The sequence below is a fragment of the Barbatula barbatula genome, assembly GCF_947034865.1.
Source record: "Barbatula barbatula genome assembly, chromosome: 10".
Lineage (NCBI taxonomy): Eukaryota > Metazoa > Chordata > Actinopteri > Cypriniformes > Nemacheilidae > Barbatula > Barbatula barbatula.
In genome coordinates, this window is record NC_136773.1 from 2,143,940 (window position 1) to 2,157,693 (window position 13,754).

At 41.3% G+C, this 13,754-nt stretch overlaps 1 protein-coding gene across 19 annotated transcripts in view; it reads right to left on the reverse strand.

The window, feature by feature from the left end:
• Window positions 1–36: 36 nt before the first annotated feature.
• kifc3 (kinesin family member C3) overlaps window positions 37–13,754 on the reverse strand; it is a 31,327-nt gene continuing 17,609 nt past the window's right edge. For 5 of the 19 annotated variants that reach the window (XM_079466069.1, XM_079466079.1, XM_079466068.1 and 2 more), the window contains 20 exons: window positions 13,346–13,494; window positions 10,783–10,972; window positions 9,741–9,880; window positions 9,483–9,548; window positions 9,212–9,343; window positions 7,499–7,780; window positions 7,207–7,380; window positions 6,926–7,012; window positions 6,371–6,518; window positions 6,155–6,285; window positions 5,954–6,065; window positions 5,700–5,881; window positions 5,519–5,623; window positions 5,312–5,442; window positions 4,533–4,656; window positions 4,200–4,329; window positions 3,659–3,888; window positions 3,173–3,325; window positions 2,731–2,854; window positions 37–1,103 (listed from right to left, as the gene is read on the reverse strand). In XM_079466069.1, the coding sequence (XP_079322195.1) occupies window positions 1,081–1,103; window positions 2,731–2,854; window positions 3,173–3,325; window positions 3,659–3,888; window positions 4,200–4,329; window positions 4,533–4,656; window positions 5,312–5,442; window positions 5,519–5,623; window positions 5,700–5,881; window positions 5,954–6,065; window positions 6,155–6,285; window positions 6,371–6,518; window positions 6,926–7,012; window positions 7,207–7,380; window positions 7,499–7,780; window positions 9,212–9,343; window positions 9,483–9,548; window positions 9,741–9,880; window positions 10,783–10,972; window positions 13,346–13,494 (2,813 nt within the window). In that variant the 3' untranslated portion in view covers window positions 37–1,080. Of the gene's footprint in view, window positions 1,104–2,190; window positions 2,511–2,730; window positions 2,855–3,172; window positions 3,326–3,658; window positions 3,889–4,199; window positions 4,330–4,532; window positions 4,657–5,311; window positions 5,443–5,518; window positions 5,624–5,699; window positions 5,882–5,953; window positions 6,066–6,154; window positions 6,286–6,370; window positions 6,519–6,925; window positions 7,013–7,206; window positions 7,381–7,498; window positions 7,781–9,211; window positions 9,344–9,482; window positions 9,549–9,740; window positions 9,881–10,782; window positions 10,973–13,345; window positions 13,495–13,754 lie in introns of those variants that run through there. The other 14 variants (XM_079466071.1, XM_079466080.1, XM_079466072.1 and 11 more) reach the window with 4 other exon arrangements.

Here is a 13,754-nt window from a genome sequence, read left to right on the forward strand (position 1 = left end):
GAAGGCACAACTATGAATCAAACTTCGGCAAAATGATTTGTCTTATTCAGAGTATTTATTAAAAACAGTGTACAAAAACAAAACTGTATACAAACGTACATCAATGTGAATACAAGCAAGACCGTCAGAGCCACAAACTGGTGGATTTTTACAGTTCAAGTCAAACGTGTCCACTGTTTATGTACTGTTAGCTCAGCGAGGGGTCATATGAATGCATTTATATATTTACAAATCTAGTCCTCATCCTGTTTACCCGCCGCAAACACTGTATACCATCATGTTTACCATGAAAATCTTTAATGATTGTCATAAAAAGAAACTAAAATTCGAGCACATTCAGACAGTCTCAACACATGCATGGATCAGGAAGACACGTCCAGGCTTTAATGGCCTTTGAGTTTCTACAGTATATACAAAAAATACACAATGCTACGGAGAAACCAAGCTCTTTGCATCATTTCTTATTGCCACTACTAAACAATTTTCAATGTGTGTCAGCTAAGAAAAAAAGAGATTGATAAAGAAAAAAGTTCTCTTAAGGAGACAAAGATCTCTTTAAAGGGATAGTCATCATTTACTCACCCTCAGGTAAAATTAGTAAATGTTTTTTGGGTGAACTATCCCTCAAAGATCTCAAGGAATCAAATTGAAAAATCTTGCTCGGACACACAGATATACAAACACGCACAACTCAAGCATTGTAAATCAAACGCATTTACGTAACATTAACACTACAAATGACAGTCTCGACTAAAGTGCATTATTGCCCAGAAATACTTTGCCGTAACAGAAGGATCGTGAGGCAGCAGACGCTGTCGAGAGGTCGGCGGGATGATCCATTTCTAATCACACATCATTATAAATCGCATCCAATGAATAGGAATGTCAATTCTGTTGAGGTCTCTCCTCGTCGTGGTTGATGGCACAAACCCTGATTGATGCCAGTTAAGCTCCTTCCCTAGCAGGAAGCTGAATGTCATTGGTAGAATCCTGAGGGAGGGAGCTGATTGGTCGAGAGCTTTGGAGGATGCACAGCACTGAAGGTGGGCATCTCTCAGTGGTCCGTTTTTGAGACGTCCGTCACGCTATCAACTTCATTCGTCCTATAAACGAAGACAGGGCAAAGATGAAGCGTGGGATTTACATAAGCACTGATGAATATTGTTTGAGGTTTACGTTTTAATAAAAGGCTGGGGCCTTTGAAAACCACACAACAGACATTATTAAAATACGCTGCTCAGACTTGCAATCTTCTCTATACAATACAATTCTTTACAATTCTGTAATAATTAAAAAAACCTTGAAGTATAGAAATCTCTTTTGCTATGAGTTATTACTCATTTCCCAGGAGAATCTTTGTGTATCGTTTTAAGGGTGAACTGTTTTTACCCTCACGATAATGACATCATATCTGAAAACAACAAACATCGTCATGTCACCATCACCACAGGGCAGCCCAGCAAACAAAAGCTGTGGGTTAGGGGTTGTTGTTGTTGCTCAGATTATATTTTTGATGTGCGGACGAGAGTGGGCGGCATTATAAACATTTCTCTGTGGGAACTGTCCGTTATATGTGTCTTTTTAATATGAGCTTTACCGCTTTAGCATTGGGAAGTCGGACACATTGGAGTAAATAAGTTTATATATACAGTATATATGAAGAGTTTATTTCCAAAATGAGATGCAGTCCAATGAATATCAATCAAACTGCAGTTGGTTTGTTTTGATCTAAGCCCTAATAACTCAAAAACACAGCTAACTAACACAATAAAAACACAATATACTGTATGTAACATAATAAAAAACATGATTTTTGAAAAATAAATGAGTTCTCTCATTTATGAAACAAACTCTTCATATATATATATTATTTCACATACAAACTGTCAGTATACATTATATATATATATTTTGGGATAAGGGTACGTTATGTAAGAATTTTTGGGTAAACTATTCCTCTAAGAGGTAAGGATAAGGTAGGTTTGGCTTTGCATGTTTTAATGGATGATAACTAGAGGCAAACATGTCAACTACAATAAAGAGGCTTTTGCGCCATTATATAAATCATCCGTTTTAAAATGCAGAACCTGTGGAAAAGGCATCTAAATTGAGGGGTGGACGTGGAAATGCGAACGAATCGCGCAGACCCCTACTGTGGGTAAACACAAAAACACACACTTATCACGTACTTTACAATGACATACAGTAAATACACAATGCACAATTGCAAAACCCACAAAAGACAACAAATAAATCAGACAAACACAATAAACTTATACAAGACGAAAACAAAATAACAGACTGGCCAACTTTTATCTTAACGGACATACACACTCACACAAAGCTTCTTGGGGTTAAAGGCGCTGTGTTAGATGGGTGGGCACTGACCAGGTGACGCGTGGGACACCATGCCATGCTGAGCGTTTTCATGCCAAGCGACAAACCACATAAAACCCAACCTACCTGCCCACCGTCCCCAGCCAATGGGCTGCTTCTGTCTACCTGTCTGTCTGTAAACCAACCAATTACAGGGTCACAATGCAAACCGTAAGTTGCAAGTAAAGGGAACAGAACTGACTTTTTGTTTATAAAATGTGACCTGTACTGAATGTGTGAGTTGACAGCTTACATTATGAGACAAAAGACGATTACAAGCAGATATTTCTGAATAAACTGTCTTGGGATGTATAGTTGATGTAAATAAATCAGTCTCGTGTAATAATGAGTTACCTGTGGAAAGCTGGCTGTGGGACCTCCGGCGGGTGCTGCTTTTAGAGGTGGAGGAGAGGGTCGAACCTGCGCTACTGGCCCTTGAGATGGGAAGTGGGACAGGAGTCACAGGAGGAGAGTCCAGCTGCAATCAGAAATCCAAAATAACTTTGTATATTAAGAGAAATGTAAAGAGGAAAAGAGAAACATTCAAATATCGGGGAAAGGTTGCAAGCCAGAACTGCCTGAATGGACGTTTGGAAATGTTTGTTTGTTTTAAATGACATGCCATTAATATACAATAAAACAGCAGTATCACTCAAAAAAACAACAAGAGACCAGGGAGGAACAGAGTGTATTGAAGACCAAAAATGTTGTTCTTGTAGTAACAGGAGAGAAGTGGTAGACGAGGGAGTCAAAGGTGTCTTTGTTAGCAGAAATAAGCACAAGAATGTGTGTGTACCTCCACGCTGTCATGAGTAGGGGAGGAGGATGTTGAAGAGTTCTCTGCTGGTCGTCGTGATGAAGACGAGGGGCCGATCTCAACAGTCCGAACACGCTGAGCAAACTTCAAAGAGCAGACAGATTCGCTGATGTTACTCTCTACAGACGACACCTGACACAGAGAAACACAACACATGACCAATAAGAATGAGAAACATAACATCTGTCTTGTGATTCACACGTAACATGATTTCACTGGATCCCAAAAACAATTCGATGGAGACAATTGGTTTGAGCTGAAATTCTTCTACATTTGCTGGTGATTCTTTTGTGATGATTAATGTGCGCACAGAAACCGCTTAAAATACCTGACCTCCTTAACAAGCTAAAATCCACCAGAAAATGGTTTAAAATAAGCCTTTCTCTATACTTCCAGAACAGATCTAGCCTAACTGACCCACAAGGCGTTTTAAACACCCTGTAAGCAGCCGAACGTGAGACTCACCTGCACCATCATGAGGGTTTTACTATCTCCGTTCAGCGAGTCCTGCAGGAGGTATGTGAGGCGCGAGTTTCGGAAGGGCACGTGTGAGTGTTTGGAGCGCAGGGCGTTGATGACATCACCCAGCGCAGACAATGACTTGTTGATGCACTGAGCCTCACGCAGACGGCTGCCCTCAGCACCGGATTTGGCGATTCGCTCGGAACCGGCCAGATCGACCAGATTCAGCTTACCTGCAAAACAGAGAAGGAGAGCGAGTGTGTTAAAACGTAGTTTTAAAAGATGGTATTAAAGTTCCAGTGTATGAAATTTAGCGGCATCTAGTGGTGAGGTTGCAATGAATTTAGACAGAAATAGCTCATTCTAAGATGAACATAACGGATCATTATGTAAGGTCTTTATACACATAGTTATGCATATTAATAAGAGTTAAATTTCCACAGGACTAAAAAAAAGTTGTTAAATATTTCTGCTCAACGTGTGGCTGAGGGTTAGGCTGTAAAGTAATAGAGGTCTATGGTTGTCCAAATAAATGTGTGTGTACCTGAGGAACGGTGGCCTGTTGAGGAGTTGAAACCCACTACGGTGATGATGAGGAGGGCGTGAGAGCGCGAGCTGTGCTCATTTAGATTGGTACATGCCGTTGCCCTGTTCATGTGACCCAGTTCAAATACCTGCAGCGGTCAATGGTCAAAGGAAACAAAGACTGAATAAATAAGCTCAAGGTCAATGCTGTTGTATTTAATACACCTTAAATAGGAACGTTGACAAACTGAATTACAGGGCAACATTGCACTATACATTGAGTAAACAGACTTTCATAAATACGCGAATACAGACTTGCTGTTCATCTGGGTGGGTTGGTGTGAACTCTCACCTTGTTAATGTCCTCTGCGCTCTCCACGTTGAACTCGGTGAGTCCTGGCACATAGAGCTGCCCACTCCCATCCGGACACATCTTTATATCAAGCTTCTCATTCGGATTATTACCCAGAAGATTTCTGCGGGAATCAAATAGAAAGTCAATATGTGACGATTCAAGTCGGTTGAGATGCTAAATGAATCACGATCCATGTTTTGAACATCAGGGGCGCTGTGCTTACTGCAAACTTGGAACACGTGGATATGCTGACAACCCGAGTGAGGAAAAGCACAGACTAAAGGTCTTTGCAAGATTTAATGACAAGACTAAAGCTCAGTTGCACATTAAGTCGGACTGTATGTGCAAACACTATACTGTACCATTATAGCTACAGGAACACCATATGTAAAGCACTTAAGTCACATTATGTGAGACAATAACATTAACAACGAGCGATGTAGTGATGCTTTTTTTAGCAAAAAAACAATCATGAGAACTATGCTAATGTAAAAACTCCAAAAGTGGGATGCTTTAAGTAATCGGATCCTTCTGCTTTCAGTATAAAACTGAATCAGATGGGCAGAGGTTATGCAACACCGCAGGAACCGAAGAGGTGGCGCGAGATAAAAGTGTGACGTGTGGTCTATTCTGTTTATATCTTGCAGCTGGGTGATTTTTATCTAATCTGTTTTGACATAACTGCTGATCAGCAGAATCTAATGCACACCAGACTAGACGGCCAGTTAAGGATAAAATACGACTGGTGAATATCTGCACGACACCGGTTCTCTTACCGAAGTGTCTCGTTGTAGATTTCCACCATGCTGACGGTGATCTTGTAATCCCAGTCCGGCTTCTTCTCCGACACTTCAGAGAAGAGCAGCCGGAGAGCTCGCTGGTTAATGCCAGGGTCATTAGGAACGCCCTACAGGACAGAGAAAAGCATTAGAACATCCTTTTAGCAAGAAGGAAGCAGATAAGCGAATGTAGTGAGGCAGTACCTCCATAGTGTAGGTCTTTCCAGAACCTGTCTGCCCATAGGCAAAGATGCATACGTTAAAGCCATCGATACAGGAGGTGACCAGAGACTGCACTTCCTGGAACACCTGGCCAATCAGAAGATGGGAAACTGTGAGGTCACATTTCACTCAGGATATAAACATGAGAAACTCGTGCACTAACCTCCTCTTGAGTAGCCTGAGGAGGAAAGACTTTGTCAAGTTCAAAGGTCATAAGCTTGCCCTTATTGGACAGGTAAAGAACAGAGTCGTCGTCAAGGTCGAAGGTCACAATGTTTTTGGTCTCAGCACAATCCGCTTCTCCAGGGCAGATGGGACGTACTCTGCACAACACGCGGATGTTTCCTGCAAAACGATGCGTTTTACTATCCCTGTTCAATGCACCGACAAACGTCCCAGAATGCTTTGTGTTCTCACCTTTGAGGCGCACCAGCTCATTATGGCATTTCTTCCTCAGGTTCATCTCACGCTTGTATTTCCTCAGCAGTTCTTGGTTTGCGCTGCTCACCTCTCCGATCACCTGACAGATCTACATCACACCAAACCAACACAACACTTTTTTTAGCATCCAAGCGATGGCGTTAAAGTGCGTTCTGCGTTTCTCTGTACTCATCTAACCTCTTGCTTTGCCTCGGTGATAGCTTTCTCCAGCATGTAAGGGAAGTCCTGCACCTGCCTTTTCAGACAGTTGTAATCGCAAGTGAGTGTCCTCAGAGCCGGCTGCAAGGTCAGGAGGTTCATCCGCACGCCTGCGCACGCAGGGTTAGCAGGAACATGAATTAGTCACGTGGATGAGAACGTGAGAATCTCATTTCCGAAAGGTTTGCAATTCACCTGCGAGGTTCTCGTGGACGGCCTTCATCTCGCTCTCGGCTCTGATGAAAGCTTCCTCGATCACTCTGTTCTTCTCCTCCTCCAGACTCTGCATCTCGGCCTCCAGGTGACCCTGAGCTCTCTCCATCTCACCCTCATACACGAGAATCTAAAACACGTACATACACACGTCGCTACACACGATTCATGAAGGATCATGTGTCAGACTCTTCTAATGCAGTTACATGTGTTACATGTTTGGTGAGGGGGTCATTGGTCACACACAAGAAGGGCGACTGGAATCACGCACATTTAATACGAATGGAATACACAAGGTGATCAACTATTTCACAGCGGATTATTTGGATCACGCGATTCGGGGTCATGTTATGAGCTAGCTACTCTGCGAAGATTCGGGGGAAGACAGGTCAAAAATGTGAGCATCAGCCAACATGAAATTACGAAAGAAATCTACAATATAAATGTATTTTTTCCATCCCTAAAGTAAATGTTTTTATGTTTGAGCCAACGCAAACATTTTTGACCTCTGACCCGCTGCAGAGCAAACCGGCCGACCTTGGAGAGCCTGTCGGTGACCTCCACGCTACCCCCACCCACAGCCTTGGAGAGCAGACCGTAGAGACGGCTGCGATCCGTCCTCAGCTGTAATAAAAGTGAAGAAAGAGCCATTAAACTGCTCTTCCACAACCTCACCTCAATGACAGTGACCTCACATTTCAATCTTACTACGAAAATCAAACCGCTTGGGTACCGACGAGACACCTGAACTGATCTTCAGGGAGATACTTCAAAGCGTCTCAAAATGTCTACCATAGAGGAGTCGCGTGTGGTGATACCTGCTGTCGTAGCTGACTGCTGGTTCTCTGGGACTCGTGGAGCTGTTGTTCCAGTTCTCTGAGGAGTTGTCTCTGCACACCAAGCTGCTCCTGAAGCGTCTGGTTACGAGCCTGAGTCTCCATTAAAGCCTGCTTACATTGAGACGACTCCACTTCAACCGTCTTAGTCACATACTGAAAAGAATAACACAAGACATGTCTCAATAAAAACATCCTCTATCTCTATAAAAAGAGTCATAGAAGTGCAGTCCATTGAGCCATAAGTCGAATCTCTGTAACCTGCAGTTCTTACCTTGACCTGCGGGGACAGGGCAGCCTGCCGTGACAAAGCCTCCTCAGCATCATGAAGTTGTGAGGTTAGCTGCTCCTCGTTCTGGCTCCTGTGCATCGACGTCTCCTCCAGTTGCCGCTGGAGCTGCTGTCTGTGCCGTGCTGCGTCCTCCAACTGCTGCTGGAGCTGTACCACCACACCTGTCTTCTCCTGCACCTCCTGCTCCAGCGCAGCAAGACGCCGCTCCCGCTCGCGGCACTGCTCCTCTTTACGACACAGCTCGCCTCGCAGGACCTCCACATTCTGAGACAGACAGAAAGAATTAGCAGTTGACCGAGCAAATCACATCTTAATGAACTGCAACACATTGCAGTTTTAAGCATCAAACATTTTACAATTAAGAGAATGGATGTGTGAAAATGTATTTCCCGTTTTCAAATGTGGGGCAGGACTTTAAACAAATGATTTTTTTATGTGGCTTTCCTGGAAAGTACTTGACCCCAACTTTGGATGTACAGTTATTGAGAAAATGTTTACATATAAAGATATTCTTAACGGTCACAACAGACTCATTTACGTTGCTTTTCAATGCAGCAAAACATTGTGCTGCAAAAACTGGGAACATTGCACTCGACAACAGTTTTTCCGGCAGAGACCTTTGGTTCTACCGTGTGATACGGATTATCCACAGAAAAGATCTGTTAAAAGTATTTCTTATTTGCAGATATTAACGCTGTGGTAGCCTGAGGATATCATCGCACACAGAAATAGATTCACTTCAGCTGGCTGTTCAATGATTAATCACATCCAGAATTAAAGTTTGTGCTTGCATGATATATATTTAGTCGTTTTATTTGATAAACTTAAATATATACATGTATGTTTATGTGGAAATATTTCGATATATAAAAATTTATAAATGATTTACATACATATTAAATAATATTTAAATATGTATATACAGTATACATGCAACTATTTCCACGTACACATGTACATATTTAAGTGTATATCTTTAAATGGTATTTGTTTATATATAATTTAAATTATGTTTTTCTTAAATACTGTATATACACATGTATGTTTACATAAATATTTAGATATGATTTAAAAAAATGAGAAATCGCACACAGAAATAGATCCATATATACATTTATGTGTCTGTGTATGTTTTTATAAATACAAAATGAATATGCACAGTACACATAGACGTATAATGTAAACACAAACCTTTATTCAGGATGCGATTAATCATTAGACAGCACAACTTCAGCATTGTTTTTCAGTAACTGTGCAAAGAAATGAAAAGTATGAAGTGTTGGTTGGTGAGGTATTTGTCCTCCTGAACTGGGAATTGACAGGTGAATAATAATCTGTGCGTTTAAGCCAAAGTGAATCGAAGTGTTTTAAAAGTGTGGCTCTTTCATTGCGAACAAAAATGCTTTTTACCTCAAGTCTTTAACTTGTCTTTCGAGGCACACCAACAGTAGACATGTTAGATGTCTTCTATATCTGACACACCCATTTTAGACTTTGAATTGAGCTATATCAGGTGTAAGGGACATCCAAATGTGGGGGAGAAACACTTTTTTAATGGTACAGCCTACTCACTAGGCCCAGGGGAGAGGGACCCCCTCCCAGAAACAACTTGCCTCGGGTGCACCTGGTTTCATGTAACCTGACATGAATGCGTGCATGAAAGAGAGCGTGTTTATGTCATCTGTGATGATATACCTGGCTGTGTGGGCAGTGGGAGGTAGAGCAGGTGGTCTGAGGTTGTTGGCCGTGACTGGCCCTCAGCTCCTGTTTGAGACGCTGGTTCTCAGTCTCAAGCACCTCCAGCTGTTTCTCCAGATCTGTCGCCCCCTTCACACAAACACACGAGACAACGGTTATGTTCCTCTACTATCAACAAAACATCAACCATATCACTGAGAGAACGCAAACTTCTTCTCAAACACTGAAAACAAAAGTGTTGCGACCACAAGGCTGTTGTTGACCATACCAGCTCAGAGCGCAGTCTCTCCACCTCCTGCGTCTGGTCCACTAGTTTATCCTCCAGCTCCTTGACCTACAAAAACCAGCAAACAGTATTGAATCCACTCCCAAAGTCAAACCTCATGAGATACAGATCTGCTTTCATCTCAATCGACAGAAACAATGAATATCGGTGTAGAAAAGGTCACGATTCACAAGCGGCAGGGAATGTAAATGATCCGTCTGAAACACTGAGCTCTGCTGTGTGTGTTTGTGTGTAACACACCTGTGTGCGTAGCCCTGTGATGAGAGCGAGTTCTTCCTCTTCGTCTTTTTGGAGCCGTTCCTGCGTTTGAACTTTATTTATTCGTAAAGCGTTGGGAAAATCCACAAGCCTCTGATTTAAAGTATTAGAGACCCTGGTGCCTGCAGAAAACACACAAGTTTTAAACATGAATGCATCACCAGCACATTGAGAATGAATAGTGCTGTTGTGTTCCTCTGTAACAAAGCTAGGGGGGCGATAGTTATTTTTAACCACCTGCCAATGTGATTTTTTTAAGATACTGTAGCTAGCTATAAACATGTCGATAGTAGTTCAACTGGTAAACCACGGGGCTTACAGACACCAAGGTCATGTGTTTGATTCCCTGTCAACACACAAACAGAAATGTGGAACCTAAAAGAACTGTAAGGCACTTTGGTTGGGTATCTCCCAAATGTGAAAATTTCAGCGGCTAAATGAGAAAATTGTAAATGTTTCCACCAATTATTAAACTTGTGACAATGCCGGTGTTGTGACAGGTTGACACACAGCATCTTTAACATGATTCTTTTTTTAGATTTCCTTACTTTGAACTATAGGGCTGTCAAATGATTAATCGCATCAAGAATAACAGTTTGTGTTTACATAATATTTGTCTGTGTACTGTGCATTTCAATTTCACATTTTTAAACACGTGCATATATTGAACAAAACATTATAATTGTTTATGTATAATTTGAATTACTGGTAAATAAAAATGCATGTATGTTTATAAATAAAAAATGAATATGCACAGTACACAGACATATATTACATATATACACAATTATTCCTGATGAAAAATGCAACAACAATCGCTCATATTAAACAAACAAAATGAAGTTTTTATGATAACACACTAAAAACACAATAAATTCCACCCAGACTTAATATTTACGTCAGAACGCAATTTATAACGCAAAATGTTAAATTGACTACAAGTGATACTTGTTTAGAGCATCTTTGCCATTTAAAATATAAAAGAAAAAGTTTGCAACAACACACGACAGTTTGTGTCTCTCACCTGTAGGCGATACAGCTTGGTTGAGCCGACCGCTCAGCTGTCTGGGTTGCTCGTGAGGTTCTTGGAGAACAGATGGATGTTCTTGGTTGATCTGGTGGTCGTGCGTCTGCAGGCTCTGCAGCAGGAGTCTTTTTGCAGCGTCTTCACTGCGGAGGCGCGCCTGGAATTCACAAACTCGTTCCTGCAGCGTCTGCACAAACACAAAAGATCAGTATATGTGAAACACGCCGTCACCTGTGCTACGTCACGCTATACATGAGAAACTAAAGGAGCGTAACAGAAAGTACATTTCACATGAAATCTAGATGACAACGAAACTTAGGATCACTGAAAATTCCATCCTCATTTACTCATCCTGATTGTGTCATTTCATTTCTGTCAACATTCAGCATTCGTTTTCATCTCTGGATGGAGAAGAGAGGGCAGGACATTTCTGGATGCTTCATTAGGCTTTCACAGAAAACAATGGTTTGGAACAACATGAGGGTGAGTAAATGCTGACCAAATTGTCATTTGAGAGCTGTAACTTCACACAAAAGCATTATGAGAACATTTCTAGAGGGAAAACTGTATTTATCCAATAAACATTATCTTCAGCAACTCGAACGTCAACACAAGCACGGGCAGAAATATTCAAGCAAACAGGGTGGAACTATAAACATAACAGACTGCGGCTTTTGTAAAGACCGACGTCAGAATAAGGCACAGCGGCTCACAGGCAAGCACAAAGCGAGAATCAGAGGGAATTACGTAGGCAGACATCCAGGAACAGGACAAAGTAACCTTCTGTACAGATGAACCGACATCAACCAGGTGCAGAGAAAAGGAAGTCATGGAAAACCAGAGAAATATGGAGGGCAGAGGAGAACAGTAGAAAAGCATATGAGAAACAGCATGAAAGCAGGTGACAACGATGGATGACAAATGACAACCCGTAGAACTTAAACGTCACATCATACAAATAAAAACAACACGGTTTCTTTCACACTTGAGTCAAACTCTCTAAATGCAGATCAAAACGTGAACATACCAATGCATCGAGGGGGAAATCCTGCATTACAATGATTCGCTGGCTCTCTACAGAAAAGCATTCTACCTTACAGGTGACACAGTTGGTTGCATGAATGCAGAAAGGTCTAGTGATGGTCTAAACTATTGTTTGTGTCGAGGATCAATGATACTTAGCATTGAAAGCACGAGGCCTCTCTGAACATCCTAGCCAATCAGGTCTCACCAATGCTTATGGGCTGGCCCACCATGTGACACTATACAATTTTTCATATCCTGATATCTGCTATGCCTTTTATCCGTATACAGCATTATTGCAATGTTGGAATGCAAAAACAAACTTTTGGGGTTTTTATGATGTTACTTTTTTTTAAAAAAAAGGGAAGTATCTTAAGCATTTTTAAAGTCAAGCAAATAATGCATAAATAGATTAAATATTATAATAAAGTATTCTAAATCCTGTCTTGTTGATGGAAAATAAGTTACTGTGATTTCAGAGAAATGTAAACCATATCCAGAATTATATATAGCGATAAAGACCCCATGTACACACAGCTCTTTTGGATTGTCTCACATCTTTCACAGACACACATCTTTCACCATTTACCCAGGCTTGGAGATCAAAGAGCAGAGAGACGTTCTCCTAATATATCACCACCTAATGTTATGCAACTCCAATTGTTACATTCAGTACAAAGGATAACATGACACCAAAACAAGGCTCACTATTGATGCTGTGTCAGAAAAATCTGTATTGTGAAACCGGCTCAATCTACAGTGACACAACAATCCTTTGAGTGTTCTGTTCATTTTTGTCTGGTGACAATTTCTTAGCAATGCCCTACCAATAAAAAAAGCAACATTATAAAAACTTTGTCAAATGCTATAGCAACACTGTTGCTGCCACAATGTTGATATGGTTGGAAATCTTTCTTCAGATATAAGGGCACCATCTGGAGAGCTTTTAAGTATTGTACAGAGCTCTCAACCCTCCATTTGGACCATAAGTACAGAAGAACAATTATTAAGTGTATTGTAGACTAATAAACAGTATAAGGGGACACTTTGAGCAAACAGCAGTCCATTCAATTACGAAACGTGATTGTCTCGCAGATACGGCCCTGGGGGATCCCTACATTTAACACACAGTCCACAGGGTAATTTACCTCGAGCAACCATTTCAGCTGAGAAGTCCTACAGCTGATAACATTGTTTAAATACAGAACAGACAGGCAGTGCTGCATCTTATTAACCCTGTAAAACCAATTATCCAGAAAACAGATGGACCTGCACTACAGTCACTAGACATTCAAGTCTTCTAAACCAAAACACTACCATAGGACGAAGCCAAGTTGAATTTGCAATTCACCGTTTAAAAGCCTTGAAATCTTGTAAGCGTCCACATTTAGATTTTTTTACAAGATAGAGGTTGTTGGTAAAGTAATGAAAATTGGCATTTGTAAGTGAATGATCCTTATGTACAATAATCAGTGAGGAAAGACTGAATTGTACAGAACAATGCACTATGAAGTAAATATTTATAAGGAGGCCGTACCTGTATCAGGAGCTGTTGCTGCTCAGAGGTGGCCGCTTCAGAGAGGTCAGAGGTCAAACAATGGCGCTGAAGGACAGAATTAGGCAGTGAGAGGAAGGAGCTTTCTTCCTCACCATCACTCATCAGGATATCCAAAGAACTTGCTGAAACTACACGCACACAAAAACAACAAATTGCGCTCAAGGAAATGAACATTAATCCACATTCCAGCTTCTACTTTACTCAATTAAATGGTTAATCCAAACATACACCGAAACAAATGCACCATTCATTCACACTGCAGCACACCGCAGTACAGCAACCCTCAACCTGACATCAATTACTCTAAATCTCTCTCTCCCCTCGCTCACTCAATCCTCTGACAAACACGTCTCAGGGTCTTCTAAGCGCCATGGAAACCGGTAAAGCG